We start from the raw sequence: 16,854 nt of genomic DNA, 5'->3' as shown, positions 1-16,854 counted from the left end.
TAACCCCTCTGTACATCCTCTTCACAATAAAAAAAATAATAAAGAAGCAGCTCTGGGACAGTGCCTAGGCCCTGAGCTTAATAAGCCCAGGACTGGCAAAAAAAAAAAAGTTACTTATGTAACTGTAACCCCTCTGTACATCATCATCCTTATATAAAAAACAACAACAACAACAAGAAAACCTCATGTGATTATGGCATCAGAGTATATGATAAAGAGTTGCTCCTGCCTCCAATTAGCAAATAATGCAGATTTTCTCAAAAGCTCACTGTCTCCCTGTCAGGAATGAGGCACTGAAGACTGCTGAGGAAGCAGAAGCAGATGACCTGTATGTGGGTTGTGTGGGAAGCACAGAGCATTGCCTTCGCCCAAATGATCCTGCTGCATGATTTGTAGTTTGCCTCTAGAGGCAAAGGTGGGAGGTTTACACTTTATTCTTCACTAGGGCAGTGAAGATTCCCCGAGGGTTCATTCTCAATTAGTGTTATAAATGTTCAGCCCTTGCCCTGACTCCCAAGGTGCCTTTCTGTTTCCCATGCATGGGCATAATGCATTAGTTGTTTTGACTCCTTAAATCATTCATAACAGGATGGTCATGTCCTGAATCAATTTCACTCTTTGTACAGTATTAGATCTCTCTGGCTTGTTCATCTCAAATTGAATTTAAAAACGATTATGTCACCTTCTTGTCTGTCATTATGATTCATTGGAAACCCATAATGATTCCCTCCAGAAGTGAGACCCAGGAAGAAAGGCCCATGAATCAACACATGTGGTTAAGGGCCCAGGCTCTGGACTCTTTCAAGTAGATTTGCTTGAAATCCTGACTCCACCTTCTAGTGTAGCCAAGTTATTTTTGCTTGATGAACCTCAGTTTCTTTTTTTTTTTTTTTTTTTGGCTAGTCCTGGGCCTTGGACTCAGGGCCTGAGCACTGTCGGTGGCTTCCTTTTACTCAAGGCTAGCACTCTGCCACTTGAGCCACAGCGCCACTTCTGGCCATTTTCTGTATATGTGGTGCTGGGGAATTGAACCCAGGGCCTCATGTATACGAGGCAAGCTCTCTTGCCACTAGGCCATATCCCCAGCCCCTGAACCTCAGTTTCTTCACTTGAAAAATAAGGAAAATAAAACATTTTAAAATAGTATTCATTACATGTACAGGGGCTGGTGTTTCGCTCTGACATTTCCATACATGTATACAATATATCTCAATTAAACTCACCCCCTCTATCATACTTGCTTATTCTTTCCTGCTTCTTAAAATGATTTTTTTTTTGGCCAGTCCTGGGGCTTGAACTCAGGGCCTGAGCACTGTCCCTGGCTTCTTTTTGCTCAAGGCTAACACTCTACCACTTGACCCACACTGCCACTTCTGTTTTTTTGTTTTTTTGTTTTTTCAGTCCTGGGGCTTGAACTCAGGGTCTGAGCACTGTCCCTGGCTTCGTTTTGCTTAAGGCTAGCATTCTACCACTTGAGCCACAGCACTACTTCTGGCCTTTTCTATATATGTGGTGCTGAGGAATCGAACCCAGGGCTTCATGTATATGAGACAAACACTCTACCACCAGGCCATATTCCAAGCCCTTAAAATGATTTTAACAGGTTTAATCATTCTATTTTCATATATGCAAAGAAACTACTACTTCTGACCATACTCATCATCATCCTCTTCATAGACCTCCCCATTCCCACTGGTACCCACTTCCTCAGCACAACCTGTTTTATTTTCAGTGTGTATTAGTTGTACCACAGGCCTTTGCTATGTTATTATTATTATTCATTTTGCCAGTCCTAGGGCTTGAACTCAGGATCTTGGCACTGTCTCTGAGTTCTTCAGCTCAAGGCTAGCGCTCTACCACTTGAGCCACATTTCTAGCCCCTATTATTATTTTTTAATGTGTCAGTCCTGAGGCTTGAACTCAAGGCTTAGGTGCTGTCCCTAAGCTTTTGTGCTCAAGGTTAGTGCTCTACCACTTTGAGCCAGAGTGCAATTTTTGGCTTTTTGGTAGTTAATTGGAGATAAAAGCCTCATGGTCTTTCCTACCCCAGTTGGCTTTGAGCCTTCATCCTTAGATCTTAGCCACCTGAGTAGCTAGGATTATAGGTGTGAGTCACTAATGCCTGGCTACCAACACATTATTTCAGATGTGCAAGTATTATATTTTGATCAAAATAACCCAGGACTTTATAGGTTCTAGACAATCGCTATTCCACTGAGCTATACTCCTAGGCCAACAGCACTATTTATTTATTTATTTATTTATTTATTTATTTATTTATTTATTTATTTATTTTGCTCCAGTCCTGGGCCTTGGACTCAGGGCCTGAGCACTGTCCCTGGCTTCTTCCCACTCAAGGCTAGCACTCTGCCACTTGAGCCACAGTGCTGCTTCTGGCCGTTTTCCGTATATGTGGTGCTGGGGAATCGAACCTAGGGCCTCGTGTATCCGAGGCAGGCACTCTTGCCACTAGGCCATATCCCCAGCCCCAACAACAGCACTATTTATACTAGCAATATTTATATGTACAGCTGTGTGATTAAATAAGTTAATATAAATGAAATACTCTGTGCCCAGCACAGAGCAACTTCAGTGAATGTTGGGTATTGCAAGTTTTTGTGTAACAGATGAAGAATAATTATCATCCCTTTTAAAGTAATTTGTAGGCCTACAGATCACCTTATGTAGATGACTCCTGTATGTCTGTCCTCAGGCCCAATAGCTCTTAAGTCTAATTGATGGCTTCACCTTTCTCCTTGCATCATTCTCCCATTAGTTTTTTTTTTTTTTATTGCCAGTCCTGGGGCTTGAACTCAGGGCCTGAGCACTGTCCCTGGCTTCTTCCCGCTCACTTTGCCACCTGAGCCACAGCACCCCTTCTGGCCACTTTCCACATATGTGGTGCTGGGGAATTGAACCGAGAGCTTCATGTGTAGGAGGCAAGCACTCTTGCCACTAGGCCATATTCCCAGCCCTCATTCTCCATTAGTGACATTATATCAAACTCCTGGTCCTTTAGCTGGCTCTCTCTGGTCTTCACTATTTTTGTTCGTATTACTTCGTATGAGATTTTGTTACCCATAGCTATTAAAAAAAGAAAAAAAAAGACTCACAGTTAATGTTGATTACTACCAGTGGCAGACACTGTTAAATTTTTATTGGCTTACTTTATATAATCCCCACTGTGATTTTAGCATTTAGCAGCTATAGAAATTGATGCTTAGAGATGTTAAATAACTTGCCCAAGGTCACATAACTAAAAAGTGGCTGAGCCAACAGTCACATCCATGTGTTTTGAAAACATACCCATGTTCTTAAGCCCTCTCATTACTATAATATAGTGCCTGTATAACCATTGATCCACATCCAATCAACAACTTTCTGACATTGTCAGTTGATCTTAGGAAGTCTCTCAAAAGCATACTCCTTTGACCACTTCATTTCTGAAGACCTGGCATCTCTAGCTTTGATTGTTGATGCCAGTAGCCTCCTATTGGGCCTTTGGATTTTGAATTCTCCCTGTCTAAGCTGCCCTCTAGGGCAGCTAGACTTATGAAGGTCTATAATCATAGCTTTCTCCATGTACCAGTGTACCTCAGATCTTATTATTTGGTCTGTTTTTATGTATAATGAGTTAAAAAAACAGAACTAAAGTTTTTTTTTAATTTTCCAGTTTTCAATTTTGTGTGTGTGTGTGACAGCACGTGTGCGTGTGCACATCAGTCCTGGGGCTTGAATTTAGGGCCACACCTGGGCACTATCCTGGAGCTTTTTTTGCTCAAGGCTAATGCTTTACCACTTGAGCTCCACTTTCTGCTTTTGGGTAGCTAATTAGAGATGAGTCTCATGGACTTTCTTGGCTGGACTGGTTTTGAACTGTGATCCTCAGATCTCAGCCTCCTGAATAGCTTAGATTAAGAGGCAGTGGCGGGGCTGGGAATATGGCCTAGTGGCAAGAGTGCTTGCTCATATACATGAAGCTCTGGGTTCTATTCCCCAGCACCATATATATATATATATATATATATATATATATATATATATATATATATATATATGAAATGGCAGAAGTGGTGCTGTGGCTCAAGTGGCAGAGTGCTAGCCTTGAGCAAAAAGAAGCCAGGGACAGTGCTCAGGCCCAGAGTCCAAGGCCCCGGACTGGCAAAGAAAACACACACACACACACACACACACACACACACACACACACAGAGGCAGTGGCCTCCAACTGAGTTTTCAGATTTCAAGATGCCACTATCCTATCCTAAAAGTTTCAATTGTTTCCCTTTAGCTGTAAATTAAAATTGCAACTTTTTCTTCTTGTCTGTCCTCCCTCCCTCCCTCCCTCCCTCCCTCCCTCCCTCCCTCCCTCCCTCCCTCCCTCCCTCCCTCCCTCCCTCTCCCCCTCCCCCTTCCCTCCCCCTCTCCCTCCCCCTCCTCCCCCTCCTTCTTCTTCATCTTCTACTTAAACTCAGGGATTCCCACTCCTGGGAGGATTTTCCACTCAAAGCTGACACCTTACCAATTGAGCTATGTCTTCAGTTCTGTGTTTTTGGTGGTTAATTGGAGAGAAGACTCAAAGTATGTCTGCCCAAGTAGTTGGCTCTGAATTGCCATTCTTAGATCACAGCATTCTAAGTAGATATGATTATAGGTATGAGCCACCAGTGCCTGCTTAAATTCTTAACTTCTTAGACAAACATTGGAGGCTTGTCACTAACTGACCACCCTTATGACCTGCTGCTCTATAGGACTTTATTAGGATTGTCCAATCAGTTTATCCAACATTTTCTACATTTTCCTCCTTGTCATGGGTATTGGTCATGGGTATTTTTCTGACCAAAAGTGCATCCTGTCCTTAAAAGCTCATTTCACTTTATACCCCTATGCTCTGATCCTCTGTGGTACAGACAGCAATTGTATCTCTTTACCTTCCAAATATGGGACAGGAGAGTGGAATAAGAGCTCATTGTACTTATAATCTTTCAGGCATTGTATAGATTTATCAACATAAGTAAGAGTCTTTAACACCCCTTTTCATTGAAATGAGAGAGTTGTATTAGACCCAGAGTGCTAAGAGGACACAGAAGTACAGGAAGGTCTGAGTTATGCCTGAGTTACTTTTTGCCAGAAAGTTTTATTTCTGTGTGACAAATGTCTGAGAGTACAATTGCTGGATCATATGGTAAGCATATATTTAGTTTTATAAGAAACTGTCAAACATTTTCAGATTGGCTGTATAATTTTACATTCCCAGTGATGTGGACCCAGCTTCTTTTGAACAATATTTGGTGATGTCACTGTTTTAATTTCAGCATTCTCACAGGTGTGCAGTGTATTTTGTATGTAGAGAATTTCAATAATGGCTAATGATGTTGAACTGGCTTTTTAAAAAATTTGACTATCGGGCTGGGAATATGGCCTAATGGTAAAGTGCTTGCCTCATATACATGAAGCCCTGGGTTCGATTCCTCAGTACCACATATATAGAAAAGGCTGGAAGTGGCGCTGTGGCGCAAGTGGCAGAGTGTTAGCCTTGAGCAAAAAGAAGTCAGGGACAGTGCTCAGACCCTGAGTTCAAGACCTAGGACTGGCATAAAACAAAACAAAAAAATTGACTCTCTCTATATCTTCTTTACTGTAATGTACTCTTGTCTTTTGTCATTTTCTGATCGGATAGTGTACATACACACACATCTTTTAGTTTTGAGTTTTGTTTTTCTTTAAATATTGTGGGTAAAGAGTCAGCTACATTCAATTTTTCCCCATTCTAACCTGTTTTTTTGTTTTGTTTTGTTTTTGTTTTCTTCACAGGATTTTTCTCAGAGAAAGATTTCTAATTTCAGTAAGTTCTAATTTCAACTTTTCCCTTTTATGGGTTGTGCTTCTGGTTTCCTTCCCCTCCCCTCGCCCCCCAATGGTGGTTGGCATCAAGTCTAAAAATTCATTGCCTCCAGCCTAGGTCTTGAGTTTTTTTTTTTTTAACTATACTAAGAAAAAGTTTAATAGCCTTATCTTTAATTATGCAGTCTAGTTTAAGCGTTTTAAGAGTTTTTTTTTTTTTTTTTTGTTCTTTGCCTATGTTGAAGCTTGAAACTCTGGGCCTAGGAGCTGTCCCTTAGCTTTTCCCATCAAGGTTGGCACTCTACCACTTCAGCCATAGTTCCACTTGTTTTTTATTTTTTGCTGGTTAACTGTAGATAGGAGTCTCATGGACTGCTCCTGCTCCAGCTATCTTAGAACCATGATCCTGAGATCTCAGCCTTCTGAGTAGCTAAGATTCGAAATACGAGCCACCAGTGCCCATCGTGAATTTTGTATAACATGTTAATTTAGGTTCAAATGTGCCGATCCTCCTGCTTGCACTTACTGAACGGTGGCATTGCTGGCATGCACTCCCACACCCAGGGAGGGCAAGGGCTTTACTGCCCAGTTTACACCTCAGACCACCTACTGCGATATCTACCCTTCAGTGCCCCCCTGCAATGCTCGTGGCCCACCGAATTCCTGGGTGGTTCTCTGGTGAACTCGACTTCAAGCAGGTCTATTTGATTTTTGTTTCCACCTACCTTATTTTCCTCCTGTTCAGCTTTTTCTTCACAACCCTTACAAACCGATGTGTTCATTTTATTTGCCCCTACTCTCAACCCTACCAAAATCCCGCCACGAGAATAACTGCTTTATCCCCAGGATATGTGCTTGGCACATTGCAGCCCTCATTAAATAATTTATGACTTGACAGACCGAAGGCATGAATAAATGCAAGAGGGCGAGCGAGGGCTGCGAACGACTACGGGCTTCCTGCGAGCGGCGAGCGCCCCCTCTCGGGAGGCCGGTTCGCTCCGGAATGAAGGCAGTGACTCAGAACTTTCCGGAGAGAAACGAGACCCAACACAACATGGCAGCCGGACGGAAGCGCTTGAAGCCCAGCGCCGGAAGTTAAGTACCGGAAGGCTGCTCCCTAGAAAGACGTCCCTGGAAAGGTCGACGGGTGTCCGGCCGAAAGTGCTCCTCTGCGATGGGCCCGCACAGAATCGTTCCGTGCGCGCAGATGCTTCGGAGCCGGCGTGCGCTTCCGGTGTCGGCGGCCGCAGCCCGAGTTAAAGCCCCAGCGGAGGAAGGAGTAAGTGGGGTTCGGGGTCCTGAGGCGGGCGGGAGCGGAGTGAGGCCTTGGGGGATGGACGGGGGGAGGCGGAGGTCGGGAGGGGTCGGGAAGGGCGGGCCGGGCCGGACAGGTGCGGACTCGTCAGCGCATCCCCAGGCCACGTGGGCTATCCTTTGTCCCGGGCAGCCCGCTTCCCATCAGGTCGCCTTGGTTGGGGCCGGTGCCCGGTTCCTCCTTCCAGCTCGGTGCTGGGCCCAGAGTTGGCGCCCCGGGGATGCTTGCTGAATGAATGACCTGTTTCTGGCACGTCAGCCCCATCCGTTTTGTTCTGGGGAGTCCGTGCACGGGGCGTGTTCCGTCGGAGGTTCTCCAGCTAGTCGTTGGGCCTTTTCTCTTTTTCTTGGACGGACAGTGATTGACATTGAAGGCATTTTTTTTGGCTCTTGACTGCTAGACCCTTTGACTAGGAGCAAACCAGCCTGGCGTGCCGTGCCACGGCTGGAAGGCAGACACACAAAACCAGAAAGTTGGATGACAGCCTTCAAGTGCTCTCATAAACGGTTAACTCAAGAAGAAAGCTGGTTGGTGGTGTGCCCCCCCCCCCCCCCATTGTGTTTCAAGGAGAGGGGCCTCCTCTTTGCTTCACTTGGAAAATAAAGGGCGGGAGGTGTCTTCTGGACAGCCTCTAATCTAAGTGTGCTTCCACTTGTAATACCAGAGCTGTGCCAGAAGGTCACACGATTTCTTACTGCATGATAGCAGAGTCACTTCCACAGTACTAAAACCACATCAGTGCTGTTTTTCCCAACCTGGATTATTGAGAAGGTGGATCTCTTTTCTAAAAAAAATTATTTTGGTACTTTATTTTTACATCTGTTTTCCTAGTTCCATCACAGTACTGGTTGCACAGCAGAAAACGAATAGGCATTTACTAAACCAAATGGGTTAGAAATTACAATCCCTCTTTGGGACATTAGTTCATATACAAATGGGCTGGAGAGGAACCAGGGTTTTATCGAGAGACTTGGGGTAGGCATGACAGTTTTAAGCCAGCTTTAGGGGTAATCCTCTTGAGAAGGATAATGATGTGAATGGGAGAGTCAGTGCTGTTTGATGTCCCCTACTTGCCTATCCTCAGGACCATGGCCTGCACAGAGCGTACCTTCATTGCTATCAAGCCTGATGGGGTCCAGCGGGGTCTTGTGGGGGAGATCATCAAGCGTTTTGAGCAGAAGGGATTTCGCCTTGTTAGTTTAAAATTTATGCAGGTAAGTGGACTTCCTATTTCGGTTCCTTTGTACTGTACATTAATTTCTCAGTTTGCCTGTCTTCCTTTTTAGACTTCTCCATAGTAAAGTGTCTTAAAACCTGAAAACTCTTCAGTGACTAAGCATGTTAGCTGAATCTTGGGAACAAACCAGTTTATTCTGGACTTCCAAAAACAGTCTGTCATTTACCTTTAGCAGTGAAGAATTCCAAGTATTACTGCAGCCTGTAATTTCTGACTCAGCTCAGGGTGTATTTGAGCTCCTGATCTCTAGTTTCCTAAGCAGATAATTTTAGAAAGCCCCCACCCTGCCTGCCCCTTTGAGGCAGGGGGGTTTTCAGCAGGAAAATGTTCACATCACTAATTACTACCTGCTGAGTGTCTTATCATGGGTCAGACACTATTGGGCATTGGGGGAAAACTGGTTTTGCCCTTGTGGAGGCTCCTCATACTGCTGGAATACAGACACAGCTGCCAGATGCATACAAAGCAGTATTTCAATAAATGCAAAGGCCTGGGAGCCAAGAACCCTCTTTCAAACAAATCCAAGATGAGAATTCAGATTCTTAAATAAATTTGTAGTCAGTCTTTTATCCCATTAAATGAATCAGTGTTGGACCCTCCTTCCTAGTATGTTTTTTTTGTTTTTTTTTTTGGCCAGTCCTGGGCCTTGGACTCAGGGCCTGAGCACTGTCCCTGGCTTCTTCCCGCTCAAGGCTAGCACTCTGCCACTTGAGCCACAGCGCCGCTTCTGGCCGTTTTCTGTATATGTGGTGCTGGGGAATCGAACCTAGGGCCTCGTGTATCCGAGGCAGGCACTCTTGCCACTAGGCTATATCCCCAGCCCCCCTAGTATGTTTTAAATGTATTTAAAATTAATGCTTGAGTGGAAGGTGGATTGAATGATGGGAGCCAGATATTCGAGAGACAATAGGTTGCTTTTGCTTGTTTTTTGTTTTTGTTGTGTCAATCGTGGGGTCCAACTTAGGGTCTAGATGCTATCTCTGAACTTTTGCTCATTACTAGCACTCTACCATTTGAGCCACAGCTATGCTTCTGGTGTTTTTTGTTGTTGTTGTCGTCATTCTTTTTTTTTGGGTCAGTCCTGGGGCTTCGACTCTGGGCCTGGGCACTGTCCCTGGCTTCTTTTTGCTCAAGGCTAGCACTCTACCACTTGAGCCACAGTACCACTTCTGGCTTTTTCTATATATGTGGTGCTGAGGAATTGAACCTGCGGCTTCATGTTGTTGTTTTTTTTTTTTTTTTTTTTTTTTTGGCCAGTCCTGGGGCTTGGACTCAGGGCCTGAGCACTGTCCCTGGCTTCTTTTTGCTCAAGGCTAGCACTCTGCCACTTGAGCCACAGCGCCACTTCTGGCCATTTTCTGTATATGTGGTGCTGGGGAATCGAACCCAGGGCCTCATGTATATGAGGCAGGCACTCTTGCCACTAGGCCATATCCCCAGCCCCGTGCGGCTTCATGTATATGAGGCAAGTGCCTGGTGGTTAATTGAAGATGAGTCTCATGGCGTTTCCTGCCCAGGCTGGCTTTGAACCACAATCCTCAGATTTGGCTGAGGCCTCCTGAGTAGCTAGGATTCCAGATGTGAGCCACCAGTGCCTGGCTACATTTGCATATTTATATTAGGTTTTGAAAGTAAAATAAAGGAATTACTTTCTTTTTTTGGGGGGGGAGGGATGTGTGTGTGGTGGAATTGGGGGTTGAACTTAAGGGCTTTAGGTTCTCAGCTGACATTTTCACTCACGGCTGGTCTCCTACCACTTGAGCCACAGTTCCACCTCCAGGAATGAGTTGATTAGGTAGTTAGCATGTATGAGCACATGTGTTTTGCCCTCTGGCCTTCATGATGGGCCAAAGGGGTACTTCATCCTATTTCCATGGTGGTTAACAATGAAGAAATGGAGGCCTGCAGAGGTTAGGTGCTGTGCCTACTGGTTTACAGTCAGTGGTGCAGCTAGGATATTAACCTGACTTTCTTTGATCCCTATGTAAAGACTTTTTCCTTGGTGTTAACTTAGGAAAGCTAAGGATTTGGTGAAGAATGGAAGGAAAGATATTTGCTATGACTCTGAAGGGTTATTTAAATCTGCTAAGGATCTAGGAAGCAAGAGAAAAACTTGAGGTACTCACTTTGCCCATCCGATAAAAGTCTGTAATCTGTTTTGTAGGCTAAAGATAATTGGAAGCAATTAATAGAATTAAAACGTATTTTGGTCAGGGAAGGTAAAGTCAGTAGGCATTAGGAGACTACGTCTGCAAGTCTTTCTTTGAATAGGAAGAAATAGGGTGTGGAGTAGATCCCTGCCATGGGGTCATCTCAAGACTGTACAATTCTACTTTGACAAGATGAAAACCCAGTGACTTGAATGATAGGAGGTTCTGAAATGTATGTTTTAATAGCTAATTTCCACATGTGTATATACCTAAAGTGTTCAACATGCCTTGTAAGATGCAGTTCTGTGGAATCAGAAAATCTGAGAGGCCCTGCTAGACCTTTAGTGAGGGTAGATACAGAGGCAAAGGGAGAGCTTAGCCAAGATCAGCAGAAATTAAGCAAATGGCTTGCTCTCTAGCTAGTGTGATTTGTTCCTACATGCTATCTTTGCAGGGTGAGATTCTGATTCATTCTTCTGCAGAAGTATTTATTGCTAGATGTCATGGATTTTAGGGTGGTTTAGATACCTGTTAGAATCATAGTTACCACACGGGGCCTGTATCCTCTGAATAAATGGGAAGCATCTCCGGGAGTTGTCCTGATTCACGTTGCTGCTGACCAAATGCCTAGTGTTTCCTCTGGTGTTTTAGTTGGGGGTCTGCTCTGGTATAGAAATTCATTATACTGTTAGTTTTCCTTCTCATATGAGCTGGCTGGACTCAATTCCATCATTTTATTCAGATCCATCAAGGAAGGGCAAGAGGGGGAACTTTTGGTCCAAAACCCTAGAAACACTTTAGTCTCTGTGCTCCCTGCCCTCTGGTAGTGTGAAGGGCAAATTGGATTGTAACAAATCAGTAGGCTGAGATAGCAGGATGAGTGAGGGGATAACTAGATGACTGGTTTGCAGATACTTTGTTCCCAGGCCTCATCTGTTGTCCTGTGTACTAGGCTTCTGAAGATCTTCTCAAGGAACACTACATTGACTTGAAGGACCGTCCATTCTTTCCAGGCCTGGTGAAATACATGCACTCAGGGCCGGTGGTTGCCATGGTGAGTGGGCCTGGGTGGGAGGTGGATGAGAATGACTGTTGGTGAATGTTGTTCTTCCTGTGTCTGATGTCATATCCTCACCACTGCAAAGAACATAGATTGGTGGGATTGAGTCAGCTGTCTGAGCTGAAGACTCACGATTAGAAGAGAAATCAGGAGAGACCTTGCTTGAAGCCCTGGAGAGTAGGGAAGTTGTCCCTTGTTTATTGCAGGACTACCTGTTTACCCATTTATGCATTGCTTCTTATTTTTTTTTTTTGCCAGTCCTGGGGCTTGGACTCAGGGCCTGAGCACTGTCCCTGGCTTCTTTTTGCTCAAGGCTAGCACTCTGCCACTTGAGCCACAGCGCCACTTCTGGCCATTTTCTGTATATGTGGTGCTGGGGAATCGAACCCAGGGCCTCATGTATATGAGGCAGGCACTCTTGTCACTAGGCCATATCCCCAGCCCCATGCTTCTTATTTTTTTAAAAAGGTATTTCCTATTTTTAATTTTTGTCAGCTGTAGGGCTTTGAACCTCAGGGCTTGGACGTAGTCCCTGAGCTCTTTTGCTCAAGGCTAGCACTCTACCACATTGAGCCACAGCTCCACTTTCAATTTTCTGGGGGTTAATTGGAGATCAGAGTCTCATGGTCTTTCTGGCACAGGCTGGCTTTGAACTATGAGCCTCAGATCTCAGCCTCCTGAGTAGGTTTAAGCTACCAGCTCCGGGTAGCATTGCTTCTTACATTTGTGCCAACCACTCTTTTTGACACTTGAGATATAGTCATGACTGAGACAAAAATGTATCAGATTTCCATAGTTTTCTTGGCTTATTTTTTTGTATTGTAGTCTACCTCTAAGATATATCCTCAGACTTGGTTTACTCTTCTTAAATGGGGTAGAGGTGGTAAACAATAAAGGAATTTTGAAGTATTTATTAGCTAGTGCTGAGTGATACCAACAAGAAGAAATAGGATGAAGAGATAACAGAGGAGGGACTCAGTTCCATTCAGTGCCAGTACTGGACCTTGAACTCAGGACTTGGTGCTCTGGATATGTTTTCTTGCTCATAGCACCTGCTATACCACTTAAGCCATGCCTCCATTCTGGTATTTTTCTAGTTTATTGAAGATGAGCTCTCACACACTTCCAGCCCAGGATGACTTTAAGCCTTAATCTTCCAGGTCTCAGCCTCTTGAGTAGTGAGGACTATAGGCATGAGCCATAGTGCCTAGCTACATAACAACTTTAAATTAGATGTTTTAGGAGTATGCACATCCCTGCTATGCATACAGTATCAGTGAGGAACATTCCTAACCAAGGAAACAACTGATACCAAGGACCCAGCTTGGAGAGGCTTGGCAGTGCTGGGGATTGAAGTCAGGGCCTCTTGCTTGCTAGGCAATTATTGTACCACATGAGCCATACTCTCAGTTCTTTTGCTTTTATTTTTTCTAGTAAGGTCCTGCATTTTTGCTATAGTTGGCCTCCGATAGCAATCCTTCTACTTCTGCCTACTGAATGGTTAGGATTATAGTTTGTATATTATAGTGTGGAATTACAGTGTGTATCACCACATCTGGCCCTTTTGGTTTTGGTTTTCTTGAGACAGGGTTTCATTATCTAGACCAGAATGGCTCTGAACTCTTGACCTTTCTGCTTCCTTGGCTCTCTCAGGTGCTAGAATTATAGGTGTGTACCACAATGCCTAGGTGAGGTTGGCTGCTGCTGCTGGGTTATTTATTTTTATTATTTGTGTGTGTGTGTGTGTGTGTGTGTGTGTGTGTGTGTGTGTGTGATGGTACCAAGGCTTGAGTTCAAGGCCTACTCTTGATTGACTTTTTCACTCACAGCTGATGCTCTACCACTTGAACCATACCTCCAGTCCGGTTTTTCTGCTGATAACTAGAGACAGAATCTTGAGAACTTCCCTGCCCGGGCTGGCTTCAAACCATGATCCTCAAATCTCCTGAATAGCTAAGATTTTAGGAGGGAGCCACTGGTCCCTGACTGGGGATGGCTTTTTTGAAGAAGGCTGGCCTAGCTGAAGTCTAGCAGGTAGAAGAGAAGATGGGGTGAGATGGGTTCAGAGTCACAGGCAGGGGCACTTCATTTAGGTTGTGTTGGCATGTCCTTCATTAGTGCTAGGACACTGTGGGTATTCTGTAAAAGCGTTCTGTAAAGGCTGCTGTGGGTGCCATGTGAGAGTGGATTGTAAACAGACGAGAGAGGGCAGAGAGACTAGTATTCCCCCATGCGGGAATAAGTAGAAGCTCTGTAAATATTTGTCCAATGAATGAATGTCAACTTCTAGGGCCTTTCAAAAAATTTTTTTTGGTGGTATAGGGGTTTGAACTTAGAGCTTTGCACTTGGTAAGTAGGTGCTATTTCACTTAAGTTCTTAATTTTCCTGTTTTGAATTAGTAGTTGCCAGATTTTCTGTTAGAAATGGCTTTTCTTCCTTGACCATGTCTTTTGTCCTTGGAGGTCTGGGAGGGGCTGAATGTTGTAAAGACTGGCCGAGTTATGCTGGGGGAGACCAATCCTGCAGATTCCAAGCCGGGGACCATCCGTGGGGACTTTTGCATCCAAGTTGGCAGGTAAGATTTTTTTTTTTTTCTGCTCAAAGGTAGCTTTCTAGCTCTTGTTCCATAGCTTCACTTCTAGCTCTTTTTTTTTTTTTTTTTTGCCAGTTCTGGGCCTGAGCACTGTCCCTGGCTTCTTTTTTTTGCTCAAGGCTAGCACTCTGCCACTTGAGCCACAGCGCCACTTCTGGCCATTTTCTATATATGTGGTGCTGGGGAATCGAACCCAGGACTTCATGTATATGAGGCAAGCACTCTTGCCACTAGGCCATATTCCCAGCCCACTTCTAGCTCTTTTGGTGTTTAAAGCCTCACTGATTTTTCTTTTCCCTCCCTCCCTCCATCCCTCCCTCCCTCATTTCCTCCCTTCTTTCCTTCTTTCTTTTTGCCACTCCTTGGATCTGAACTCAGGGCCTGAGCACCGTCCTTGACTTCTTTTTGCTCAAGAATAGCTCTCTACCACTTGAGCCACAGCACTATTTCCAGCTTTTTCTTTCTTTTTTTTTTTTTGATTTATAATATTTGTTGTAGCTTATTTAATGGTTTACAATTGCCAATAGCAAGTCAAAATTATACACAAAAGTCTTTGAGAAAACATTCATATATATTCATATAGTTATGTACATAATGCATCTTTTTAAAAATTTTTTTATTATGAAACTGATGTACAGAGAGGTTACAGTTTCATACGTTAGGCATTGGATATCCGGCTTTTTCTGCTTATGTGGTACTGAGGAATTGAACCCAGGGCTTCATGCATGCTAGGCAAGCACTCTACCACTAAGCCACATTCCCAGCCCAGTCTCACTGATTTTTCTACCTAGGCTACCTTTGAACCATGATGCTCAAATCTCAGCCTCCTGAGTACCTTTGATTGATTATAGATGTGGGCCACTGGTACTAGGCATATTTAGTGTAATTTTTTTTTTTGTTGTTGTTGGTTGTGGTACCTGGGTGCTATCTCTGAGCTCTTGTTCAAGGCTAGTGCTTTACCATTTCATGCCACAGCTCCACTTTTGGTTTTTGAGTGGTTAATGGGAGAAAAGAGTCCGAAGAGACTTTTCTGCCTGGGCTGGCTTTGAACCACAATCCTCAGATCTCAGTTTCCTGAGTAGCTAGGATTACAGGCGTGAGCTACTGGCACCTGGCTAGATTTGGTGGTTTTTATCCTTTTCCAACAGCCAAGTTTATCACCACAAGAATCTGTATTTCTGAGGCTGGAAATGAACATGGTCCCATAGGCAGGCCAATTTTAAGTCAGTTTATTGTCTTCTTCCCTTCCTTTACAAGATAGTGGTAGACTTCTGAGGTCATTATTACCACTGTGGCTGTGTCTCAGGTGAGTGCAGACCTGGGTAGAGTCCTCCCTGAAAACTCGCACAGCCTGTACCAATCTTTTCTTTGGTTGTGGCCATGAGGGTTTTCTTCTGATATGGTATCAAGTTCACAGACCTTTGGCTTTCCTGCAGGAGACTCCTGGGCAGTTAATCCTGCTCTTGGTAAGTGGTTCTCTCTCCCCCCACCCAGAAACATCATTCATGGCAGTGATTCCGTGGAGAGTGCCGAGAAGGAGATCAGCTTGTGGTTTCGGCCGGAGGAGCTGGTGGATTACAAGAGCTGTGCACAGGACTGGATCTATGAGTGACAGGAGAACAGGCCATGATGCTTTTCCTGTCCACTCCCTCCTATTTCCATGGGCCAGGGACCAGACTGGCAAATTCATGATTTCTGGAACTTCCTTATACCTTAGAGGAATGCTCTTGAAGCAGTGAGTGCTCCCTGTACAGTGTTATGTGCTGCCATTGGATTAAAATATTTCATCTCAATATAGGAATAGTCGATGTGTGTGTTACTTTATACTATTAGATTGCTTTGTATGACTTAATTTCCTTTATGCTAAATGAGTGGAAATATTTTGTAAATTATTTATACTGACCTCTACCCCCTGCATCCATCCCATCTCCTCTTGCAAGCACTTGCGGAGGATCTCTGCTAGGTTGTAAAGACTATTCAGCATAGAGGATCCTTCAGGAATAAAAGACAGAGCAGTATGTTATGGCGCATACCTGTGATCCTAGCACCAGTAATTACAGTGGAGATGGGAGAATCATGAGTTTGAGTTATGTAGCCCCTGCTTCATAGCTAGACCTTTCCTTGAAAGACCTGAGAAGCTCTCAGGAACAGATGGTAAAGTGTGAGGAATTATAACTATTCTAAGAAACAGAAGAGCTAGGTGGATAGTAGGCCTGGGACCCTGGGATGCTGTCAGATAAAATGAGAGAGGTCATATCATATGCAAATAGCTTTGTTTTGTTAGGACACTGGTTTGTTGTTTTAAGAGAGTCTAGAAGCCAGCGTGGTGATCCTAGCTACTCTGGACTGGGAGATTAGGATTGTAGTTCAAGGCTAGTCCTGCCAAAAATTTGCTGAGACCACATCTCAGTAGAAAAAGCTGAGTGTGGTGGTAGGAACCTCACACTCCAGCTATGATAGGGACGTGTAAATAGGAAGATTGCAGTCCAGGTTGGCTCAGGCCCAAAGTAAGACCCTATGGCAAATAATAGCACTCAGGAAGCTAAGGGCAAGAGGATTAAAACAAGGGAACGAAACTTTGGATTTTTAACCTTAATTTCCCCTCACATTCCACTGGCCAGAAGAACTGAGTCACAAGGCTACATTAACAAAAC

The 16,854-nt window shown here is 44.2% G+C and overlaps 1 protein-coding gene across 1 annotated transcript; it reads left to right on the top strand.

The window, feature by feature from the left end:
* Positions 1 to 6,978: 6,978 nt before the first annotated feature.
* Positions 6,979 to 15,995, top strand: LOC125366119 (nucleoside diphosphate kinase A). Its single transcript, XM_048366558.1, has 5 exons — positions 6,979 to 7,123; positions 8,244 to 8,373; positions 11,499 to 11,600; positions 14,070 to 14,182; positions 15,695 to 15,995. Exons 2-5 carry the CDS (start codon positions 8,248 to 8,250, stop codon positions 15,810 to 15,812), a joined length of 459 nt encoding a protein of 152 aa, XP_048222515.1. The 5' UTR covers positions 6,979 to 7,123; positions 8,244 to 8,247; the 3' UTR covers positions 15,813 to 15,995.
* Positions 15,996 to 16,854: the final 859 nt, after the last annotated feature.

This window comes from Perognathus longimembris, chromosome 17 (assembly GCF_023159225.1).
Source record: "Perognathus longimembris pacificus isolate PPM17 chromosome 17, ASM2315922v1, whole genome shotgun sequence".
NCBI lineage: Eukaryota > Metazoa > Chordata > Mammalia > Rodentia > Heteromyidae > Perognathus > Perognathus longimembris.
The sequence above is the reverse complement of the archived record's forward strand: the minus strand, read 5'-3'. Positions and strand labels throughout refer to the sequence as shown.